Source organism: Cetorhinus maximus, chromosome 14 (genome assembly GCF_964194155.1).
Source record: "Cetorhinus maximus chromosome 14, sCetMax3.hap1.1, whole genome shotgun sequence".
Lineage (NCBI taxonomy): Eukaryota > Metazoa > Chordata > Chondrichthyes > Lamniformes > Cetorhinidae > Cetorhinus > Cetorhinus maximus.
This window is the reverse complement of record NC_135892.1, coordinates 23,392,622-23,418,771: the sequence shown is the minus strand read 5'-3', so window position 1 is coordinate 23,418,771 and position 26,150 is coordinate 23,392,622. Positions and strand designations below refer to the sequence as shown.

Genomic DNA, 26,150 nt, shown 5'->3' with positions numbered 1-26,150 from the left:
CAGTGGCTACAAGAGCAGATCAGAGGCTTGGAATCATGCGATGAGCAACTCACCTCCTGACTCCCCAAAGCCTCTCCACCATCTACAAGGCACAAATCAGGAGTGTGATCGAATACTCTCCACTTGCCTGGATGAGCGCAGCTCCTACAACACTGAAGAAGCTGGACACAGTCCAGGACAATGCGGTCCGCTTGATTGGCACCACATCCACAAACAGTCAGTACCTTCACCACCGACGCACAGTAGCAGCAGTGTGTACCGTCTACAAGATGCACTGCAGGCATTCACCAAGGCTCCTTGGACAGCACCTTCCAAACCCACGACCACTACCACTTAGAAGGACAAGGGCAGCAGATAGATGGGAACACCAACACCTGGAAGTTCCCCTCCAAGTCACTCACCATCCTGACTTGGAAATATATCGCCATTCCTTCACTGCCACTGGGTCAAAATCCTGGAACTCTCTTCCCGGCAGCACTGTGGGTGTACCTACAACACATGGACTGCAGTGGTTCAAGAAGACAGCTCAGCACCACCTTCTCAAGAGCAACTAGGGATGAGCAATAAATGCTGGCCCAGCCAGTGAAGCCCACATCCCATGAATGAGTAAAATAAATAAATAAATGGAATGTGAAGTTTAATTCTATTTGCGGGCCAAGAGTTGAGGAAAAATACCCTTTTTTGGGTGTAAGAATACCATCGGCTAGAGCTATTGGTAGTGAAATACTCAGCTGACCTCCTGAAAGGAGACATTAATATATTACAAAAGCAAAATATTGCAGATGCTGGAAATCTGAAAGGAAAACAGAAAATACAGGAAATACTCAGCAGGTCCAGCAGCATCTGTGGAGAGAGAAACAGAATTAATGGGCCTGATTTTCATCTTTGAGGTAGGAATCGCGTGTTGGTCCATTTCCTGACATCACAATCCTGCCTCCTGCCTGGCACTAGCCGATGCAGGGATGGGCTGCTGTCGGGGCAGCTGCATCGGAAAGCAGTCCCGAGCGGAAATGGAGGCAGGTCGATGCTGAGGTGGGCAGTTTAGAAGGCCTGCCTCCAAATGATGGAAGAATGGAAGTTAGGAAGAATAGAGGAGTTGAATATTATTTAAATGGAGAAAGACTGCAGAAAGCTGCAACACAGAGGGATTTTGGGGGTCCTCGTGCATAAATCCCAAAAAGCTAGCATACAAGTTCAGCAGGTATTGGGGAAGGCAAATGGAATGTTGGCCTTTATTTCAAAAGGAATGGAGTATAAAATAGGGAAATCTTGCTAGAACAACTATCCAAGGCACTAGTTAGACCACATCTAGAATACAGTGAATAATTTTGGTCCCCTTATCTAAGGAAAGATATACTGGCATTTGAGGCAGTCCAGAGAAGATTCATTAGGTTGATCCTGGGTATGGAGGGATTTTCTTATGAAGAGAGATTGTGTATGTTGGGCCTGTACTCATTGGAGTTTAGAAGAATGAGAGATGACCTTATTGAAACATATAAGATTCTTAGGGGGCTTGACAGGGTAGATGCTGAGAGGTTGTTTCCCCTTGTGGGAGAGTCTAGGAACAGAGGGCATAATCTCAGAGTAAGGCGGCGCCCATTTAATACAGAGATGAGGAGGAATTTCTTCTCTCAGGAAGTAGTGAATCTGTGGAATTCTTTACTGCAGAGGGCTGTAGAGGCTGGGTCATTAAGTATATTCAAGGCTGAGACAGGCAGAATTTTAATCAGTAAGGGAATCAAGGGTTATGGGGAAAAGGCAGGAAAGTGGAATTGAGGATTATCAGATCAGTCATGATCTCATTGAATGGTGGAGCAGTGCGATGGGCTGAATGGCCTACTACGCGCTGTGATCATAAAAGAACCAAAAGGACAGGTTTTCTTGAGTTTAACAAAGAAAGAGATTGCTTTATAATAAAACATGCACCAACCTTTAAACACACACACAATCACTCTAAGTTCAAACAAAAACACAGATTGCAGTGGGGAGGTATTGGTTGGCCAAATTAGAGTCCATGAACAAAAGTAAAAGAGTATACAGTCTGTAATTTGGTAACTTTGGTGTCTTCAGGCTGAATTTTACGGTGTAGATGCTGCTCTGGACAACACCCACCCTTGACATGCCCTAACTGAGCTTCAGCTAAATCGCTTTTTGTGAGATATACCACTAAATTATCTGACTGTAACTTTCAGAAGAGGGCTTTTAACAGGTCTTGGTGGTCCCTCCAGGTGTCACTGTACACTAGGAGGTCATGTAGATACACTACACAGTTGGGTCGGCCAGCCATTACCTGGTTCATCAGCTTTTGGAATGTGGCTAGGGTATATCTTAATCAATATGGCATGACTTGGCACTGGAATAAGCCATCTGGGGGTGAAGAAAGCCAAGATTTCCTTAGCTCAGGTGGTTAATACCCTTTCCACAACTCTATTTTTGTTATATAAGTGGTGTTTCCTACTCTATCAATACAGTCTTCCAGGTAAGGAGTTGGGTAGGAGTCAGCTCTAGTCACTGCATTAATCTTTCTATAGTCAATGCAGAGCCTGGTTGAGCCATCAGGCTTGGGCAAAAGCACAACAGAGGATCTCCAGCTGCTCTGACTGAGCTCAATCAGGTTATGCTCCAGCATGTACTGAATTTCTTCCCAAACCTAGGTCAGTTTCTTGGGACCAAGGCGTTAGGGATTTTGCTTCATGGGAGGGCATCTCCTTTTTTTTTTAATTCATTCATGGGATGTGAGCTTTTATTGCCCATTCCTAATTGCCCTTAAGAAGGTGGTAGTGTGCTGCCTTCTTGAACCACTGTGGTCCATGTGGTGTAGGTACACCCACAGAGCTGTTACGGAGGGAGTTCCAGGATTTTGACCCAGCGACAGTGAAGGAACAATGATATATTTCCATATCTGGATGGTGAGTGGCTTGGAGGGAAACTTCCAGATGGTAGTGTTCCCATCTGTCTGCTGCCCTTGTCCTCCTAGATGGTAGTGGTCATGGGTTTGGAAGGTGCTGCCTAAGGAGGCTTGGTGAGTTCCTGCAGTGTATGTTGTAGATGGTATACACTGCCGCCTCTGTTTGTCAGTGGTGGAGGGAGTGAATGTTTGTGGATGGGATGCCAATGAAACTTGCTGCATTGTCCTGGATGCTGTCAAGCTTCTTGAGAGTTATTGGAGCTGCACTCATCCAGACAAGTGGAGAGTATTTCATCACACTCCTGACGTGTGCCTGGTCAATGTTGTACAGGCTTTGGGGAGTCAGGAGGTGAGTTACTCGCTGCAAGATTCCTAGCCTCTGACTGGCTCTTGTAGCTACAGTATTTATATGGCTAGTCCAGTTCATTTTCTGGTCAATGGTAACCCTAAGGGTGTTGATTGTGGGGATTCAGCAATGGTGATGTCATTGAATGTCAATGGGTGATGGCTAGATTCTCTCTTGTTGGAGATGGTCATCGCTTGGCACTTGTGTGGCATGAATGTTACTTGCCACTTGTCAGCCCAAGCCTGGATATTATCCAGGTCTTGCTGCATTTGAATATGAACTGCTTCAGTGTCTGAGGAGTTACAAATTGGTGCTGAACATTGTGTAATCATCAGCAAACATCCTCACTTCTGACCTTGTGATGGGAGGAAGGTCATTGATAAGCAACTGAAGATGGTTGGGCCTAGGGCACTACCCTGAGGAACTCTTACAGTGATGTCCTGGAACTGAGATGATTGACCTCCAACTACCACAATCATCTTCCTTTCTGCTAGGTATGACTCCCACCAGGAAATTTTCCCCTGATTCCCATTAACCCCAGTTTTACTAGGACTCCTTGATGCCACACTCGGTCAAATGCTGCCTTGATGTCAAGGGCAATCACTTTCATCTCACCTCCTACATACACGTCGTATAGGGCTAGGGTTGAGCACCTTGATTTATCCCTGCAGGTCTCGTAAAATGCTATGAGTAGCCTTGTTATGTCTCCTCTCTGCATGTACCTAGGAGAATGCAGTTGTAATTGCCCTAACATTTCTCTGTTAGCTCACTGCTTGTTAGGGGGTTCAATTTGGGAATCGTCCAGGCCTCCGTCTAACTCGTCCTCACTGTCCCTTTTGTTATGATCTCGGCTGATGTTACTACTGGACAAGTCAGATCCCAGTGTGGAACCTGGCTTGATAGAACCTAACTTTTATTTTTGTTTAGAAATGTGAAGGGTGGCTACTGAACAGAGTCACAGGAGTCAGCTGATGAACATTTAACAAAGGAATAAAACATTTATTAAACAAGAAAAGATTAAGTATATTATAATACTCCTTCACCCACAACTATACCTTTACAGATATATAGAGATTTGTAATGAAAACACAAGTTACAAAAGCTATCTTATACTCTAATGTTCATAGTAAGCTCAGAGTCCATGTAAATAAATAAGCCTGTGGTCAGACACACACTCTGAAACCAAGTGACAGATGCCACCCCAAACAGATGCTATGGGTCTCTCATCGACCACCACCCCTCCTCCCCCAAACGTTTGTCAGACCTTTAAGCCAACCGGTCCCACTGAACTCTATTTTTCACATGAGGGTTTCCAATCTCCACTCTTGAAGAGCTTGCTTTGGAATCTTCTCCCAAATGACTTTTTCTTCGGACACCTTCCACAAGGGTCCACCTCTAGGGGTTTATTCTCTCCTTCCCATGTTCTTTTAACCTGGATCGCCACATGCATTCAAGCTTTGCCTTTGATGCACTCTTTCAGATACTCAGCCATGCCAACAGGACACCACTGCTTCATAGGCCTGTAGTAAGGAGTCATCAAACTTTGGCTGTCTCCTCGGATCTTCTGGGGTCTCACAAGCCCACTTTGCCTTGAGTCTGCTTCCTGCAGCTTTCTGTCTTTAATTCAGATCCTTTCCCTCTGCTCCTTACTTTCACTTCTATTGAACAGGACCTGTTTCCAATTCGTGTTCTTGTTCCTTGACTTAACTGTCTTCCTGGGACTTTTTTTTTTGTCTGCACTCCCTGGTTTCTGGGACTTTATTCTGTTCTTTTGGGAAATCTGCTCTCTGCAATTCCCTCTCCCTGTGGTATCCACGGACCAATTGAACTCAAATTGTTTTTCTGTTTCTCTCTGTCTTTCTGTAGGTCTCCTGTTGCTATGCAACAGCACAGTTTTTTTTTCTACTTTTTTTTAACTTCCCTAAACCACTACCCTGCCTTGATAATACAGCTCTCCACTTCAAAGGTAATAAAACCTCATTAAATATGCAGGTTTACAAATAAAGCCTTAGGCTTGCTGTTTCCACTCTAAAATGAACCTAGATCCCAGGTTTCACCTTTTTAACCCACAAATAAAACATATAAATTTAAACTTAAACTTAAAGCTATAGCTTATTCCTACCACACACAAATACACATATAACTTACTTAAACTATCTCTAGTTCCTAACACTTTTGACCTCCCTGTGCTTGTTTGTCCTCTTCCTGGCTGTGATACTGCTTCAACATATTGATGAGACACAGCCTTTGCTTTTTCCTTCAGTCTGGAGTGCCAATTAAATAACTCATCTCGCCAATTTTCTTTACTATTCTGTATGGGTTACTAAACTGGGCTGTCAGCAGTTCACCCTGTGTTGGTGTGGCACTAATACATGGTTGCATACACAAATATAGGTAACAGAGTGTGGAAGGATCAATTGACCAAATTAGACTTCATTAAAAAAAATAAAAGAGTACACAATACGTAGTTTGGTGACTCAGCTGGCTTCAGGCGGAATTCCATGGTCTCGATGCTTCTGATTCAAAGATGTAGAGGACTGAATTGGTTGCTCTTTGAGAGATGGCAGTATTGATTTGGATTCTTTTAAGAAATCTCTGTCTTCAGCAGGATGTCCATGGGTGATCACAGTTAGCAAACAGGGCTTGAAGTTTATCAGGTGGGTTGGAGAAAAAAGGGGAGGCAAGAAGGACCTCACTTAGGTCTTCGAGTTTAGAAAACAAGTGCAGCTTTGGAACTGAGTGCATACCTGGGAGTTTGGTGAATGGGGGAGTTTACAGCGTTAATCTTGTTCTTGAAAAATCTAGTGTAGTCTGTAATTAGCAGTAACTGGAAAGTACTGTGTAAGTAGACTAAGCTTTCTTTTTTCCAGCCTTAGGCAGGGTGTAAACATTCTGCAAAGAGGTCTGAGTAGTTAATTAGCTAGCTGGTTGAATATGGTTTCTCTAACTCCAGTTCAGTTTACTATAAATTTAAGGTTCTTTAGTGTAGCTAAGCCAACTGAGTGCACACCTGAGCTTGTTGCATGGGGGAGTTTGGTGAGGACGGGAAGGAGGTGTTCCTTCCCTTTTGGTTTTTCAACCATTTTCACCCTTTAGAAATTGGTTCTTACTCTACTACAGGGAAAGGAACTGTTTGGTGAGTATCCGGTAAATGGTTTAGGTCTATTCCAGTCCTAAAATAGTATACGAACTGGCAGTAAATAGTATATGCACTGGTGGTAAAGTTAATAAAATATATTAAAAAAGGAAAATAAATAAGTGAATAATATAATTAAGTAATTTATTAAAACACATTAAGGATGGTAAGACTTGTGATGCATCAAGGTTGCAGCATGTGGGAGCTGCTGAATGCCAATGTGGTCTAGGATGAACATGTCTGCAGTAAGTGTTGGTGGCTTGAGGAGCTTTCGCTCAGAGTCATTGAGCTGGAGGCTCACATCAGGGAGGGGGAAAGTTACCTGGATGCTTTGTACCAGGAGGCAGTCACACCACTTAGGATAGGGTATTCTGATTTGGTCAGTGGTCAGGGACAGGTGATGAGAGTTACAAAAACAAAAATAGCTGGAAAAACTCAGTAGGTCTGACAGCATCTGCGGAGAGGAATACAGTTAACGTTTCGAGTCCGTGTGACTCTTCATCAGAGCATCAGTAGTATTTTGCTTTTATCTTGGTGATGAGAGTTAGGCAGGTAAGGGGACCCAGAAAGCAGGAGTGCAGGGGCCTCAGCCTTTGCAATTGTCCAATAGATTTGAGGTTTTCTCAGCTTGTTTGGATGACAACGTGGGCTGCAGTGTGGATGAGCAAACTGACCATGGCACTGAGGTACAGGACACCATAAAAAGCAGTGTAGTGGTATTAGGGGACAGTATAGTGAGGAGGATTGACACTGTTCTCTGCAGCAAACAGCAAGAGTCCAGATGGACATGTTGCCTGCCCAGTGCCAGGGTTCAGGGCTAGAGAGGAACTTGCAGTGAGAGGGGGAGGATCTAGTTGTTGTGGTCCATGTAGATGCCAATGACATAGGTAGAACTAGGAAAGAGGTTCTGCATAGAGAACATGAGGAGCTAGGCACTAAATTAAAAAGCAGAACCGCAAAGGTAGTAATCTCTGGATTATTACCTGACCGGTGTACAAATTGGCATAGGGTACATAAAATTAGAGAGATAATACTTGGCTCAAAGACTGGAGTGGGAGAAGTGGGTTCCGGTTTGTGGGGCACTGGCACTAGTACTGGGGAAAGTGAGGCTGTACCGTTGAGATGGTCTACACCTGAACCATGCTGGGATCAGTATTCTGGAAGTAGAGAGGGTTTTAAACTAAATAGTGGGGGCAAGGGATAAAATTTGGGAAGATGTGATAAATCAAAGAGTAGAGAAAAGGCAAGAGAGAAGGGTATTAATGTGGGAAATGATAAACAGATCATGACAAGAAGGGACAGAGAGCAGAGGGAGTACAAATCTAAGAGTAAATCAGCAGAGAAGGCTAGAGGTTACAAAAATAATAAAAGGACAAAACTAAAGGCTCTGTATCTGAATGCACGTAGCATTCAAAACAAAACAGATGAACTGAGAGTGCAATTAGAAATAAATAAATACGATCTGATAGCCATTACAGAGACATGACTGCAGGATGACATAGATTGGGACATGAATATTGAAGGGTATGTGACATTTAGAAAGGACAGGAAGCTTGGAAGAAGTGGAGGAGTGGTTCTATTAATTAATGATGGTATTAGCACAATAGAGAGGGATGACCTACGTTCAGGAAAGTAGGATGTAGAAACAGTTTGGGTAGAGTTGAGAAATGATATAGACAATAAGTCACTTGTTGGAATAGTGTACAAGCCCCCGAACAGTAACCATACAGTAGGACGGGGTATAAAGGAAGAAATAATGGGAGCGTCAGAAAGCTTGTCACAGCGATGATTGTAGGGGATTTTAATCTGCAAATAGACTGGGAAAATCCGATGGCCAAAGCTAGCATAGATGAGGAATTCATAGGATATTTTCAGGATAGTTTCTTAGAACAGCACATTCTGGCACCAACCAGAGAACAGGCTATAGTACAGAACTTTGCAACAAGATAAGATTAATTAATGACCGCATAGGGAAGGCACCCCAAGGTAGCAGCGATCATAAGTATGATTGAATATTACATTCAGTTTGAGGGAGAGAACAGTGGGTTCAAGACTAGCATTTTAAACTTAAATAATGGCAATCATGAGGGCATGAAAGTACAGCTAGCTAAAGTGAACTGGCAAATTAGGTTAAGGTATAGATCAAAAGAGATGCAGTGGCTGACATTTAAGGGGATATTCCAGAATAGATACATAAGAACATAAGAACTAAGAGCAGAAGTAGGCAATTCAGCCCCTCAGGCCTGCCCCGCCATTCAATACGATCATGGCTGATCTCATTTCGGCCTCAACTCCAATTCCCCGCCCTCTCCCCATTATTTTCAACCCATTACTAATTAAAAATCTGTCTATCTCCTCCTTAAATTTATTCAGCGTCCCGGCATCCACTGCACTCTGAGGTAGTGAATTCCACAGATTCACAACCCTTTGAGAAAAGTAATTCCTCCTCATCTCAGATTTAAATCTACCACCCCTTAGCCTAAAACTATGGCCTCTCATTCTAGAATGCCCCATAAGGGGAAACATCCGCTCCACGTCTACTTTGTCTATCCCCTTTAGCATCTTATATACCTCAATTAGATCTCCTCTCATCCTTCTAAACTCTAGCGAGCATAGGCCTAAGCTGCTCGCTAGAGTTTAGAAGGATGAGAGGAGATCTCTCCTCATAAGACAAGACCAGTATCTCTGGAATCAATCTAGTGAACCTCCTCTGAACCGCCTCCAGTGCAACTACACCCTTCCTCAAGTAAGGGGATCAAAACTGTGCACAGTACTCCAGATGCGGTCTCACCAATGCCTTGTACAGTTGTAACAATACTTCCCTATTTTTATACTCTATTCCTTGAGCAATAAATGCCAAATTTCCATTTGCCTTCCTTATTATCTGCTGTATCTGTGCACTAGCTTTCAGTGATTCATGCACGAGGACATTCAGATCCCTCTGCACTGAAGCATTCTGAAGTTTTTCTCCATTTAAATAATAAGTCGCCTTTGTATTCTTCCAACCAAAATGGATAACCTCACACTTATCCACGTTAAACTTCATCTGCCACATTTTGGCCCATTCACCTAACCTGTCCATATCCATTTGTAAATTTCTTATTTCTTCATTGCAACTTACTTTCCCACCTATTTTGGTGTCATCTGCAAATTTAGCTAGAGTACCTTCTATCCCTGAATCCAAGTCATTAATATAGGTTGTAAATAGTTGGGGCCCAAAGACTGAACTCTGTGGCATCCCACTAGTTACAGCTTGCCATCCAGAAAAAGACCCATTTATCCCGACTCTCTGCTTTCTGTTGGTTAGCCAATCCTCTATCCAAGCTAGTATATTCCCTCTAACTCCGTGTGATCTTATCTTGTGTATTAATCTTTTGTGTGGCACCTTATCAAAGGCTTTCTGGAAGTCCAGATATACTACATCTACAGGATCCCCATTATCCACTTTGCTTGTCACATCTTCAAAGATCTCTAGCAAATTAGTCAAGCACGATTTACTCTTCATAAAACCAAGCTGACTGATGGATTGCATTTTGATTTTCCAAATGCCTCTTTACTACTTCCTTAATAATGGATTCCAACAATTTCCCAATGACAGACATTAAACTAACTGGTCTATAGTTTCCTACTTTCTGCCTCCCCACTTTTTGAATAAGGGCATTATATTAGCATTTTTCCAATCCACAGGAACCTTTCCAGAATCCAGGGAATTTTGGAATATTATAGCCAATGCATCCACTATCTCTGCTACCACTTCCTTTAAGACACTGGGATGTAGGCCATCAGGACCTGGGGACTTGTCACCTTTTAATCCCAATAGTTTGCTCAGTACTTTTTCTCTAGTGATGGTCATTGTTCTAAGTTCCTCCTTGTCTATACCCTCTGTGCTGCCTGTTACTGTTGGGGTGGTACTAGTGTCCTCCACCGTGAAAACTGAGACAAAATATTGATTAAGCGTCTCTGCCATTTCTGCGTTCCCCACTATTAACTCCCCAGTCTCATCCTCCAAGGGATCAACATTCAATTTAGCTACTCTCTTTCTTTTTAGATACTTGTAGAAGCTTTTGCTATCAGTTTTTACATTTTGCGCTAGTTTTCTTTCATAATTTACCTTTGCCATTTTTATTATTTTTTAAGTAACCCTTTGTTGATCTTTAAAAGTTTCCCAATCTTCCAGCCTGCCATTGACCTTTGCAATTTGGTAGGCCTTAGTTTTTGCCTTTATGTTATCTTTAACTTCCTTGCTATGCCATGGATGCTTTTTCCCCCTCTTACCATCTTTCTTCCTCTTTGGAATATATTTTACTTGGGAGGAATTGAATATCTCCTAAAATATCTGCCACTGTTCATCAACAGTCCCACCTTGCAGTCTTCCTGCCCAATCCACTGGGGCCAAGTCTGCCCTCATACGTATGTAGTTACCTTTGTTTAACTCCAGAACACTGGTGTGGGACTCAAGTTTCTCGCTCTCAAACTGAACTTGAAATTCTAGTATGCTATGATCACTCTTCCCTAGAGGATCCTTTACTATGAGATCATTAATTAATCCCATCTCATTACACAAAACCAAATCCAGAATAGCCTGCTCCCTGGTTGGTTCCACAACATATTGCTCCAAGAAACCATGCGAACATTCCATGAATGAGTACATTCCAATGCGAAAGAAAAATTCTAAGGGAAGGACCCAACATCCATGGTTAACTAAAAATAATAAGGATAGTGTCAAACTTAAAGAAAAAGCATGTAATTGTGCAAAGATGGGTGGCAAGTCAGAATATAAAAAACAGCAAAGAATGATCAAAAGACTGATAAGGAAGGAAAAATTAGAGTATGAGAGTAAGCTAGCTAGGAATATAAAAACAGATAGTATGAGTTTCTATAGATATTTAAAAAAGAAAAGGATTAACAAAGTGAGCATTGGTCCTGTAGAAAGTGAGGTTAGGGAATTAATAATGGAAAATAAGGAGATGGCAGATGAATTGAACCAGTATTTTTCATTGGTCTTCACTATAGCAGATACAAGTAACATCCCAGAAATAGCAGTAAATCAGGAAATGGAAGGGAGGAACTCAGAAAAATTACAGTCACCAGGGAAGTGGTACTGAGAAAATTGTTGGAGCTGCGGGCTGATCCGGGTCCTGATGGACTTCATCCCAGGGCATTTAAAAGAAGTGGCTAGTGAGATAATTGATGCATTGGTATTAATTTTCCAAAATTCCCAAAGTTCAGGAAAGGTTCCATTAGTTTGGAAAATAGCAAATATAACTCATTTATTCAAAAAGGAAAGGAGACAGAAAGGAAGAAACTAAAGGCCAGTTAGCTTAACATCTGTCATAGGAAAAATGTTAGAAGCTGTTATTAAAGACATTATAGCAGAGCACTTGAAAAAATTCAGAGTAATCAGGCAGAGTCAATATGGTTTTGTGAAAGGGAAATCATGTTTAACCAATTTATTGGAGTCCTTTGAAGATGTAATATATGCTGTTGATAAAGGGGAACTGGTGGGTGTACTGTTTTTAGATTTCCAGAAGGCATTTGATAAGGTGCCATATCAAAGGTTATTGTGAAAAATAAAACCTCATGGCATAGGGGGTAACATATTGACATGGATAGAAGATTGGCTAGCTAACAGGAAACAGAGGGTAGACATAAATGCGTCTTTTTCTGGTTGGTGTGCCACAGGGATCAGTGCTGGGGCCTCAACTTTTTACAATTTATATAAATAATTTGGATGAAGAGACCGAAAGTATGGTTGCTAAATTTGCTGATGACATAGAGATAGGTAGGGTAGTAAGATGTGAAGAGGACACAAGGAGGCTACAAAGGGATATAGATAGGTTAAGTGAGTGGGCAAAGATCTGGCAAATAGAGTATCATGTGTGAAAGCATGGAATTGTCCATTCTGGCAGGAATAATAAAAGAAAGCATGTTATCTAAATGGTGAAAGATTGCAAAGCTCTGAGATGCAGAGGGATCTGGTGTCCTAATGCAGGAATCGTAAAAGGCTACTATGCAGGTACAGCAAGTAATTAGAAAAGCTAACACAGTGTTATCATTTATTGCGAGGGGGATTCAATAAAAAACTAGTGAAGTTATGCTTCAGTTATACAGGGCATTGGTGAGACCGCGTCTGGAGTACTGTGTACAGCATTGGTCTTCGTCATTAAGGAAGGATGTCAATGTTTTGGAAGCAGTTCAGAAAAAGTTTATTCAACTAATAGCTGGATTGGGCAGGTTGTCTTATGAGGAAAGGTTGGGCAAGCTAGGCTTGTATCTGCTGGAGTTTATAAGAGTAATAGGTGACTTGATTGAAACATATAACATATAGGGGTCCTGACAGGGTCGATGTAGAGAGGATGTTTCCTCTTGTGAGAGAATCTAGTACTAGGGGGCCACTGTTTAAAAATAAGGGGTTGTCCATTTAGGACAGAGGTGAGAAATATTTTCTCTCAGGAGGTTGTGAGTCTTTGGAACTCTCTTCCTCAAAAGGTGGTGGAAGCAGAGTCTTTGAATATTTTTAAGGCAGAAGTAGATAGATTTTTGATAAGCAAGGGGGAGAAAGATTATCAGGGGTAGGCAAGAATGCGGAGTTAAGATTACAATCAGATCAGCCATGATCTTGTTGAATGGTGGAGCAGGCTCAAAGGGCCGAGTGGCCTACTCCTGCTCCTAATTCATATGTTCTCCCTAAGCTGCTTGTCCTCAGTTCTGCTGAGAAAACATGTGCTTTAAACATACACAGGGTTGGCTTTTCATGTGACCTTCCTTTTCCAACTGCCAGGGAGGTTAAAAAAGAAGACATTGTCCATGTGTTCCAAAGGTAACTTGATAAGCCCATGTTTGGAAGCTAACTTAGTCAGGGTATCATTGTCCAAGCAATTAGTCTTAATGGCCCATCTCCAATAGTTGAATACCTCAGGTGATTGCCATAGATGCCTTGCTAGTGAGACAGGAGATGCGAGTCCTTCACACTCCCCTAAATTAATTGTCTTTGATGGGTTTTGCAGTCAGATTGACTGCACTCAAATGAATTGGAATGTGGAATGTATCATAATACAAATTGAGGTTAACCATCTTGGGTTGTGAGTTTAAGTCTCTTTAGTCTCTGTTTTTAAAAAGTCTGTTTTTAAATGTCCAATTCAGGTTTTTAGCTGGTGGATTAAAAATCATTATTTTGCATACAGCACATCTTCATGACATATTTAACTTATCATACAACATTTCAGTATGACATGTGAAGTTGACAACATCTTTTGAACTTACCTGTCAAATGATTCCCAACTTCAGACTAGGGTTCCCCCATAGATCACAGCTCATTTGAGCTGGTGTAATCATGGTGCCTTCAGAGGCCTGCCTGATTCCATAAAAATTGTGAGATGTCTGGAATGCCCACCTCCCCTCTCCCACCCCACTCTCCAATGGAGTAGGCAAGGCCAGGAGTGCTGCATGCTGGTTCACTACCTGTCCCACTAAAAATTGCTGATGACAGGAATGTGGGCAAGAATCCCAGAATCAGGACCTACCTGCCATTTTAAAGCTCACCTGCCTCCATTGTGACACGTACGGAGGCATGAAAATCTGAGCCAAATGTTTCAGGTTAATGCCCTTTCATCAGAAGTTCTGATGAAGGGTTATTGACTTGAAGCATTAAGGTGTTGAAATGTTTCTCTCTCCACAGATGCTGTCTGACCTGCTGAGTATTTCCAGCATTTTTTGTTTTTATTTCATTAATATATTAGCTGCATTGCGGGCATGATTACTCGAACCAAATGCCCCAGGCTTTTGAAATGCTGTAAGTGGTCTGACTGAGGAACAAAATAACAATCATTTTCAAAAATTGCCCCATGGGCAGTTGTCTCAAAATGTAATGTCTAAGACAAGAAAGTCTTTGCTTTGGCCCTCACCTTGTAAACATCTCTCCAGGCCACAATAGGGCTCTCAAAATCCCATCTACTCTGATGACATAAATGTAATTACTGGCCTCTTGACAAAGAACAAAGATGCTTTTAAAGAAGCTGACTTCAACATAAAGGGAAGAGAGGGCTACATTTGTGGAGAAGTAACAGGATGTTGAGCTTACAGTTTAATCGTATACCTTTCATGTAAGAGAACTGGAAATGATGCCCGTACATTTAAGGATTCAAACATTCTGTTATGATGGTTTTGGAACTAGTTTTAAGGTATATCAGTGGACAGAAATTTTCGCTCGGTGGGTGGGCGAGTGCCCGACCTGCCCGAGTGTGAAATGACACACGTTGACGTTGGCCAAGCATGCTGACGTCAACGTGCAGTCGGGCAATAGTTCGGTCGGTGGGTGTGTGCCAGAGCCAGCAGCATGCCAGCCAACAATTAAAAGGCCTGTTAAGGCCATTAAATAATCAATTAAATTTAAATTTTCGCTGCCCATTCAACCTAAAGGTTGGTGGGCAGGCGAAAAGGCCAAGTGGCCATTGCATTTTTTTTGGAAACCTCATCCACAGCAGGATGAGGTTTCCAAAAGCAAATGAAAATAAAATTAAAAGTTTAATTTTTCATTAATAACATGTCCCTGCTCATGTGAGAGTCACATTAAGGGACATGTTTTATTACATTTTTAATTTTTAAACTTTTTTTCTTATATCTCTTCATCTGCCTCAGGGATATTATGCAGCGTTCACTCATGCACATGTGCAAAGTTTGCGCTCGGCCGGCTCGCACTCCCCCACCACCGCCCCCCAGCCCCACATGCACAGGCAGCACTTAGTGCTGCCACTCACGTTTCACACTGGGCGGGCCTTAACTTTTTCATGCAGCGAGTGGTTAGGATCTGGAATGAACTGCTTGAGAGTATGGAGGAAGGATCAATCAAGGCTTTCAAGAGGGAATTGGATTATTATCTGTAAAGGAAAAATTTGCAGGGTTACGGAGAAAAGGCATGGGAGTGACACTAGATGGATTGCTCCTTCAGAGGTCTGGCACAGGCATGATGAGCTGAATGGCCTCCTTCTGTGCTATAACCATTCATTGATTCTATGATGAGGGTGATTTTTAATCCTCCGACATGATAACCCACATATAAGATTTAAGTTTTAGATCATAAGAGGCTCAGCCAGCCTAAGGAAACAGCCTTTTGAAGTGAGCACATGTAAAGTGGGTTGAGATTGTTGAGGCATATAACGAGAAAGGGCTTGTTTAGCCATGACCTAAAAAAATCTCTGCAAATAGCAATGGGTCTGTTCTTCACAGCCTCATCTACTCAGGTGATATTCATACTGCAGTTAATTTATCAAACTGGCTTTCCAATGGTAACTCATGGTTTAAGAGTTTTAAAACAACGCTAACTTATGGCAATTTTGCATCTTTTTTGGTGGCTAGCTCAAACAGACCAGAGACGAAGGTCTGATAGCAGAATCTCGCTTTGTCTTTCGATTGGAATGGGGCATGCATTGAAGGAACCCAAGATGGGGATAAATAATCACTAAAAGGTACTAAAGTATATATATGAAAATAACAACTAGCATTTATCTAACACCCTTAATTTAATAAAAGTTTGCAAAGTGCTTCGCAGCAAAACAAGCAAATTTGAAACCAAACCACACGAGACGATATTAGGATAAGCAACCAAAAGGCTGGTCAAGAGGATAGAATTTAAGGAGAGTTTTGTTGCAAAGGAGAAGAGAGACACGTAGGAAGGGAATTGCAGAGCTTATGGTCTGGGCAGCTGGAAGCACATAGATCGATGAAAATCAGGGATGCGCAAGAGGTCAGAATTGAAGGAATGCAGATATCTTGGAGATTTGCAGGGCTGGAGGAGCTTACAGAGATAGGGAGGGATGATGTCATGAAAACAAGGAATTGAGGCATTACCAGACCAGGAGCCAGTGTAGGATAGAAGCACAGGGGTGATAGTTGAATGGGATTCTGTGCAAATTAGGACAGAGCTAACAGAGTTTTGGATGAGTTAAGATATTCAAGATCAAAAAGAGTGTTGTGATAGCTTACCCAACTAAATGACGTGGAAAATCCATGAATGGAACAATTGAGACAGCTGGGATATTAACTAACTAATTAATTCGCAGCTATTTGAAAACTACAGTCGTGTTTCTATCCCAAATAAATTATACAATGCAGAGTTCTGATATTATCTTTAGGTTGTTCTTTCTTTTTCTGCATGGAGGTAAAGTCTCCTCTGATCATTTAAATAGGGGAATCGGCTCAACTGAAGTTTAGTTGAAAGACTAATTTCGGGATGCTATAAAGTGATAACATTGCATGTCTGGTTCATTGCTGCAACACATGACACTGTCTCTGTCAGGTTTTTTTCCTTATTCTTTTTCCTGAACTCCTGTGACTGATTGCTAGAATTTCATTAGTAACTATCAAAAGGGAATTAGATATATACTTGAAAGGGAGAAATTTGAAGGGCAATGGGCAAGAAGTAGGGGAGTAGAACTATTTGGATAGCCTTTTCAAAGAGTTGGCAAGGGGCAATGGACTAAATGGCCTTTCTCTGTGCTGTATGACTCTATGACTATACATCAAATGCAGCCTAAAGGGCTGGAGAGATGAGGCCCTACTCCTGGACCTTCTTCAATGCCATTCTGAACCATCTTGAACTATTCATTTGCCAAATGTCTGGTTGTCAAAACATGCAGTGGGAACATTGAGCCACATCTCAAAATCCTCAGCCTGGTGTGTTGCCTCACCTGCCTGCAATTTTAAATAATGGCATGTATGTCCACAACTTTGGGCCATTGTATTGATTAACCAAGACAAGGCTCATAGATACCAGATAGAGTAGGCAGTGCCAATTTTCCCCCTGACTTAGGATATTCTACTGTGTTGTGTGGTGAAAAATAAATGATTGTTATTGGTAGACAGTTGGATTGTCAGCTGTTCTTTGTCACTTTATGGTAGAACAGAATAGCTTTTGACTTTGATCCAGAATAGTCAAAGATATTATTATTATTTTAATTATTAATTTGTTCTCCAACTTTCAATTAGGGAGTTGGGTATCAAATTATCCAGTGAAACTCAATTAGTTTAAATTTAAAACACAGTTATTACTTGAAGGAGTCACATTGAAATATAATAGATAAAATGTGCCAAACTTGTACTTTTACATTAGTTTTTTTTTCTGTTCAAATAGTTCACAGCACAATTATTTAGAAAATATTAATTTGCACCTACCAACAATAAATAAACATTTCAATATCACCATACCTTCATTTTTTTTCTCCATTATTGATTTTTTAAATTCTCAACCCAGGCGTCCTTTCGATGGCTCCAAAATGCTCACTGATCATGCAGCTTGGCTAACAAAGGGTGGTTGATTGTCTGTTGTAAGCATCAAGAAGTTCCGATAAACCACCATTCTATGTGAGATGCAAGGTGGCTTTACATGTGCAGTGTTTTGATGAACCTATAGATAGAATGGAAGCAGCCTAATTAGCAACATGCTTGGAATGTAGATATCTGTGCAAATTGAGCTTGAGCAAGATGTTCATTAAATGGTTAATTAATTTCTATATAATTGTTATAGAGTTGATCTTCAGGCAACTTTTTTTAGTGGGCACATTTAACTTTATTTACAAGACAGCAGCAGCAAATACATGTGTGCATCAAACTCCATAACTAAAGAAGAACTCTCCCTGTAGAAGTTCCCTGCTCTGCTAGCTCATTGGTTTACACAGACCATGTGATCTTACAACACAGGATTATTCTTAAAGCTACAGTCCAACGTTTCCCAAAACTATAATTAATACATTCCTCCCCCTTTAATTTTTCTGTGCATTTTGTATTTACAAAGATATTTATCTCATGACATTACAATATTTACACAGGTCATGAAATTACAAGTTCAGTCTTTCAGGTGGTTTCCTGATCCGCGTGGAACGTCACAGCTCCACAACTTCAGATTCTTTTGAAGGAAACACATTCTCTGGAACCACATTAACATCAGGTACATCATTAGGCACATGCAGTTCAGTGTCTTCCACTCCAACAAAGACATCAGGCATGTCTGTACTTGGTTGAGCAACTTCAACAGGAGCCACTGGTTCAGTAATGGTTACAGGTAGAACATCATTTTGTTGGGGTATCTCTCTTTTTCTTAAATGATCCACATGCTTACGGGTGATCCAGCCCTCCGCTTCCACGTGGTACGACAATAGTCCAGTCACAGAACTTACTTTACCAGGTAACCACTTCGGTCCTCCACTGAAATTCTTTACATATACTGCTTCTCCAACAGTAAATTGTCACCCATGACTATGCAAATCATGAGTTGCTTTTTGGTTCCCTTGACTTTTCTCCACCTTCCCCACCAAATTTGGAAGTATTAGGCTTAGCCTTGTCCAAAGACGCGTCTCATCAGTAATTCTGCATCCTCTTTTTACGTGTCTTCTTCATTTTACCACAGAATTTCGGCCTTTTTTTTGACTTCACTGTCAGCCAGACTTCTCTCAGATGCAATCTCAACTTGTCTTAGATCAGTAGTTGAGCTACCCAAGACTTCATTATCTACTGGCATCTTGGAAAGTTCTACAACTTTTGCTTTTAAAGCCTCTTTAGCTTTAGTTAGCTGATTCTTCAGCTCTTCTGTCTCCTTGTATCTGTTGGCTTCCTCCTGGAAACTTGAACATTGCTGCTTCTTCTTTGCCAATTGGTTCTTCAGTTTGTTCAGAGAGATGTTAAATTCTTCCTGTTTCTCTTCGTAATTTTTCGGAGGCACAAACTTTGGCTGGAGGGATCCTTGCAGTGTGTGAAGGTCTTTCAATAGGTTTCCTTTTCTTTGCGAAGCTCACTCACTTCATCTTGAACTCTGTAATTCAGCAGAGTGTCCTTGGGTTTCTTCTGCTGTTCTTCCATGTCGTTGTTTAAGACTGTCTTCATCTCTTCAGATTGTTGAATGCTTACACACTCCTTTTTCATCCTGTTGCGGTCCTTGGATTCTCCAGGCTCTTTCTGAAGTGCCTTGCCTTGTTAATTTTTCAAGACAGGAACTCTTCCAGCTTCCTTTTGAAATCTCACTGGCCAATCAAGGTTAATTTCTTTCAACCAATTTTGACCTAGAAGGCTTGGTCCTCTACCTTCTAATACAATCACAGGTAGATGTGCTGTTTGTTGTCTTTGATGAACAGTTACTCTGGTGATACCTTTCACTTGGATTTCTTCGCCTGTGTACATTTTCAACTTGGCAGATATTTGTTCCAAATTTAATTGTTGATCACTTTTATTTAAATATCTGAAAGTTGTTCTCCTATTACAGTGGTAGAAGCACCCATGTCTATTTCCATTTTTAATGGCTTATCATTCACTTGCACAGTGACAATAATTGGTTCTGTCTTCCCAACTTTCATGTTGAATAATGAATAAATGTCAGAATTGGTTGTTTCTGGCTCTTCTCCACTATATACTTCATTAGACTTTGTTTGTTGTTTGGAAGCCTGTTTAAATCTCACTTTGCAATGTCTTATTATTTGTCCACTTCTGTGACAAAAATGACACTCTACTTTTTAAATTGCCAATCGCTAGAAGAATGATTGCTTCCATGTTGATGAAAATTAGTTTTCGATTTAGTTGCTAAGCTGTTTCCTCTCATTTTTCGGTTAGTGCGGGTTCTTTCCTACTTCACGGTGGAGTCCCTGCTTTTTGCACCCCTTTTGGCTGACCGTTCCCATCCAACTAGGAGAACGGTACCATTTTGCGCCCCTTGAATTGCTTGTGAATCCCTTATAGCACTTTCCATTGCCAGTGCTATTTCTAATGCTTTCTTAAAATTAAGATTCAATTCAACCAACAACCTTCGCTGAATAGTATCTTCCTGCATGCTACATACTAAACGATCTCTGAGCATGTCATTCAGGGTTTCACCAAAATCACAATGTTCTGTTAGTTGTTTTAATTTCGCCACATAAGTAGCAATTGTCTCCCCCAGGGCTCTATTCCGTGATTTGAACTTGAACCTTTGCATTGTGACTGAGGGCTTGGGTTGAAAATATCCTTTAACAAGGTCTATTAATTCACTCGAAGTCTTTGAATCTGGGGCACTGGAGGCCGACAAGTTTCAAATTAAACTGTAGGTCGCTCCCCTCTTTTTCTCCCCGATGATTTAATTGGCTTGAAAGTAGGACACAAGGCTTTCTATATATTAAGACCAATCATCTGTGGGTGGCTCAAAGAGATCGATTCTGCTGAACTGTGGCATTTTGGATGAGTATATATTTTTACTTTTAACGAACTTAGATACTCACAATTGCTGGGTGAGGTGCAGCACCAAATCTGATTTATCCTCGTCGCCAGTTTGTTATAGAGTTGATCTTCAGACAACTTTTCGTAGTGGATACATTTAACTTTATTTACAAGATAGCAGCTACAACTACACGTATGCATCAAATTCCATGGACAGAATTTTTAGGTTGGTGTGCGGGTGCGATAGGCGGTCCAGGAGCGGCCAGAGAATGGACTGCTGCCTGCGATCGGCCCCCAACCATGATTTCACGCTGGCTGGCCAACTAATGCCCAGCCAGTGTGAAACTCGCGCTGAAATGCTCAGCGCTGCTGGGTGGGGGCGGGAGGAGGGTGGGCGCTGACGTAAGTGCGAGCACTGGGGAGCGTGGAATGAAAGCTCCTTGAAGGCAGAGGGCTGCCTCAGGGAGCTGAAGAATTTAAAAGCAACAAATAAAGATTTTAAAATCTGGAAAAAAATGTCCACGTATCAGAATCAGTCACCTGAACATATACATGATGAAAATTCTGTCCATACATTTTTATTTTATTTTATTTATTAATGGAAACCTCATCCTGCCCTTCGATGAGGTTTCATCAAAAATGCAAAGTCCGCTTGGCAGATTCGCCCATCCGCCAATGTAAGGTTGGACAGACCATGAAAAATCGGGGACAATTGGAACTTTTTAATGGGTTTAATTGCCCTCTTAATTGTTGGTGGGTGCAATTATGACTTATGTGCGCGCCCACCGACCGAAATATCGCACAAGCACGGGACGACATTGGGACGCTTGCCCAATGTCATCACACGCTATTTTACGCTCGAGCAGGTCGGGGGCGCGCCCGCAGGCCGAGCTGAAAATTCTGCCCCATAACTAAAGAAGACTTCTCCCTATAGAAGTTCCCCACTCTGCTAGCTCATTGGCTTACACAGATCATGTGATCTTACAACACAGGATTATTCTTAAAGCTACAGTCCAACATTTCCCAAAACTATAATTACCACAAAATCTAAGGCAAGATTTCAAAGGTGGGACTAAGTAGAATGATTTTTTAAATTTAGGCTTTGTTAACAGCATAAAATGTGTAAACAAAAGATAAAACAATTCATTTACAATCTCCATGACTTACACAGTCTGTGCTGAGCATGAATAGCAGCTATATTGGGCAAATCATCGTAGGAGGCAATTACAATGATGCTGCTCATAACATATTAAGGGTGCCAACTATCTTGGGCAATTCAGTAAGTACCTACTCATTTAAAAAGCTCTGCTGAAATCAGCCAAAGTCAGGCCTTCAAGCATGTTCAGGTCTTAAAGCAAGTTACATCAGCTGTTCATATCAGGTTAAAGGTTGATTACCTTAGTGTCGAGATTCTGAATATAACTGCTAACAATTTGGAGAGGCAGTTGCTAAGTGAGATTTCCTCTTTTCAAAAAATGTCATTTATTTAGTTTTTTGGTTTACCAAACACCATCTATAGCAAATTAATTGTGTTAAAACCACAGGCCTGCTATAGCGGTGGGGACTGGACTGGAAATATAATAATTAACACAGATTTATAAAGTGGCTGATCAAAATCTCCAATTTGAAATTACAATGTGACATGATGAAAAGGTGCCTAAATTTATAGGGCAATACTTCTACCTTGGAGGGCGGGCACGCGCCCAATCCGCTCGAGCGTAAAATGACGTGTGTTGTCATCAGGTGAGTGTCCCGACGTCAACGTGCAGTCGCATGATATTTTGGTCAGCGGGCGCGCGCTGGAGTTGGCTGCGCACCCGCCGACAATTAAAAAGCCTATTAAGGCCATTAACAAGATAATTAAAATAAATTTTTCGCTGCCCGTCCAATCTTACGGTTGGCGGGCAGGTGAAAAGGCCAAGCGGCCTATGCGCTTTTTATGAAACCTCATCCACGGGTAGGATGTGATTTCCTAAAGTAAATAAAAATAAAATTAAAAATTTTAAATTTAATTAATAACATGTCCCTGCTCATATGACAGTCACATGAGGGGACATGTTTTATAACATTTTTCATTTCTTTATTTTTTTTAAAAACCCTCCATCCCCACTGAGGCAGCTCTGTGCCCCAGGGAGATTACCAAGTGCGCATTTGTGTGCACGCGCAAAGTTTCCCCTCGCCCCGCTCGCCCTCCTCCCTCCACCCGCTGAGCATTGCCGTTCGCGTTTCATGCTGGGCGGGCCTTAATTAGCCCACCAGCGTGAAATCGCCTTCCGGCCTCAATCATGGGCAGCGGTCGGCTTCCCGCCTGCCCCCGCCAAGCCTGCCTGACCAGGGCAAAATTCTGCCCATAGAAAGATTTGGATAAAGCCTCACAGGATGTGCTACTTTGTAAGTTTAAGGCTGTGGATATCCTGGACAGAATGTTCAGTTGATAAGGAATGGAACTGAAAGCAACAGGTACGAGCTATGGGTTGTGATGTGGCACTGGGGAGATTTGCTGTATGAAATGCTGTTTCAAATTTACATAAACATCCTAGCAGTAGATTTTGACTTTCAGGTGATTGATTAGCAGAGGCCCCCATCATTATGAAACTCCAGTCTCAACCACATTTGGCAGAGTGCCAAACAGGCATCATGATGCAGCTTGCTAGATTCAACACTGAAAATCGGATGAGAGCTTCCGCCAAAAGGCAAGTTGCAGGGGTGGAGGAAGGAGAGTGGGTCATGATCGTGGAGGATGAGGTTCCTGAAGTGGCAGTGCTTCTCTGGGATCCACTAAGGTAATCGAATAATTACCTCTGGGGTAGAGCCTTTTTTTTTCATTGATCATGTGTACTTGTAGCGTACAGACTGTGACTAGTTCTGACCTAAAATGGTAATTGGGGGTCCTGTTTATGTAATAGGAACTTAATTTACACATTAAAACAGGACCTATTACTTGAAAGAGATGAGTGTTTTGGCTATCCCAGTTTTGGATTCCCCTTCTCAAAATGGAGCCTGCCACATCGCCATTGTTAATAGGCTAATTATGCTACCAATCGTATTATTTTTGAGATAGCTACTACACTTTTAAAGCCAGGTGAGGACAGTGAAAATCAACTCTTATAATCAGAAATACAATAACAATTAATTGATTTTGCAGATCGGGGTGGAGGGCAAAACCAAGCTGGATGAAGTGCAATATGGTTAAGTGCAAGGCAATACACAACCTCAGAAAGAATGGGAAGGAGACTGGGGAATGTTTTTACAAGACAGTTGATAAATTGGTGGGGTGAGACTTCCACCCAACACATCACACTAGTATCTGAACATGCCATGAGGAGTTGGGGGTGGGTGGCGGTGATGGGGTGTAAAATTGATCTTGTTGAATATGCAGGGTACAATATCAGTGCCAATATAGCAACTTAAAGGCTGCAGCAGCAGCAGCAGAAATGGGCACCAGCACAGCATTTCAGCCAGAAGAAGGACAGAGGGAGAGAAAGTTGGAGCTACACTTGAACACTAAATAGTGATGGCAGGAGGAGCACTTCGGTCTGCAATGATCAAGACACAAAGATTTTCCGAAGCTTCAACAGAAATGATGCTAGCAGTGATAAGGGTCAGAAGGCAAGGCCATTTGACATCCAGGAAGCTTTGCCCCAGGAAAGGATGCAGCATGGAGGGTGGTTGCACTGCACTGGTCGCAAAGAACAATGCAGTATCGAAAACATTTTAATGACTTCAGAAGGCCAGCCAAGCTATGTGAGGACATGAGTCCTATTAGAAATGTTCAGAAGAAGCTGGAAGAATGATCACCTTTACACCATACAGAACCACACAGGGCCTAGATGAATGAAAACCTTAGTAGCCACAGGAACGTCCCACCCCCTTATGGGGACACTTCCTCTGCTACTATCCCACTGGTCATATAACATTTCCTGCAATATTTCAAAGAGAATAGAAGTAACTTCTGCATTGCCTGCACCCAATGGTATCTTCAGGGGGATGTCTGCAGGTATCTGGGTGAAAACACATTATGCAGGTATCTGGGTGAAAACACATTATGAATCAGTCTGTAACTTGTCTCATACAACAAGGAGGCAAAGAACCTAAGTAGATGGAGCAATGGCTAGCATCGGGTTCCTCATTAGACACACAGAGGAAGCTCTACGAATATTGGGCAGGGACACTAAAAAAGTCTGTGGGAGATGGAAAACCTGGAGGACAGCTGTCAGAGTCAGATTGGTAATGCGCGAAGAGAGAACTTGTGCAGCTGTAAATTTTTATTACCTGTGAACAGTGTGGTGAAAAGCCAATTGTTATTGTTCAGTTAAGCTGTTCTGATTCACAAGTTAGTAGCAACTTCCGAAGATGAATGCCATCTTGTGTCCCTCTCGGAAGCTGAAATAAAAATCTGGTGAACAGTGTAGCACTTGGAGAGGGCTTCTTTCTTCATTTCATGGCACCTTAACTACTCAAGCACCAGCCCAGATTCATCCACTCCAATTCATTCACGGTTGAGGGCATTATTAATAGAGCAGAAATTGCCAAGTGGACCATGATGAACCAGGAGAAGTGAGGAGTGAATGAAAAGGAAACAAATGTGTCTCCCTAAGCTGGGATGGAGGTAAGTGGAAGCAAGCAGAAATGGATACTTAAGGATAGATATTGGCCAGGACACCAGTGAGACCTCCCCTGTTCTTCTTTAAATGGTGCCTTGGGATCTTTCAAGTTCACCTGAGAGGGCAGACAGGGCTTTGGGTTAAAGTCTCATTCAAAAGACAACATCTCTGACATTACAGCACTCAGTTATTACTACACAGGATGTCAAACCAAACTTTATGCTCAAATCTCTGGAATAGGGCTTATAACTATAAACTTCTGATTCTGAAGCGAGAGTGCCATCCACTGAGCTGTAGCCGACAGTTAATACAGATATTTTTAACTAGCATTTTTCAAAAATGAAATGATCTGTGCTATTATTGCTACATACGTAGAGAGTTAAATCCATCAGCTAAAATTTAATTACAGATTGTACTTAATGCAGACATTACTTTTAATTATAAATTACCAAAACTAAAAATGATGTGGCTTTTTTTTGGGTGGATAGGGATTCTTCCTGTTTATAGTTATGCATTTGTAATGGGAGGCAACCTTTCTGCAGTTATTTTCTAAATTGTGCTCACTGTTTCCAATTACCCAATTCCAAAATAATTTTACAATAGTCCTTATAAATTTATGTGACAATCTCAGATCATTGTGAGTTATCAATCTAACAATAAGACAAAACTCCCAGATCAAAGTTGAAGTATAAAAAAGACTGCTGTTAACAACCAGTCTCATGAGTTGCAGCTAAGGAATCATTACACCAATTCATCCAAAGCAATAACAAGAACTTGTGCTTAACAAAAAGAAAAATATTTTAACTGATGAAACCAGGGTTTTTAGTGCCACACATTCGAAATTATTTTGTCAAATATGTCCGTGCATCAAACATTGAAAAGAGAAGTTTGAAAAAATAAAGACTTACAGGCAATTTGGTTACTTTTTATCCTGCAGTATGTTGCAACGATGAACCTTCTTTCAATGCTCTGTTAACAAAAGAC

At 41.6% G+C, this 26,150-nt stretch overlaps 1 protein-coding gene across 1 annotated transcript in view; it reads right to left on the bottom strand.

Moving 5' to 3' along the window:
* arhgef33 (Rho guanine nucleotide exchange factor (GEF) 33) overlaps positions 1–26,150 on the bottom strand; it is a 157,295-nt gene extending 131,145 nt beyond the window's left edge. The window contains exons 1-2 of the mRNA XM_078557556.1: positions 26,075–26,150; positions 17,593–17,791 (exon numbers count right to left, since the gene is read on the bottom strand). Of these exons, the coding sequence (XP_078413682.1) occupies positions 17,593–17,611 (19 nt within the window). The 5' untranslated portion in view covers positions 17,612–17,791; positions 26,075–26,150. The remainder of the gene's footprint in view (positions 1–17,592; positions 17,792–26,074) is intronic.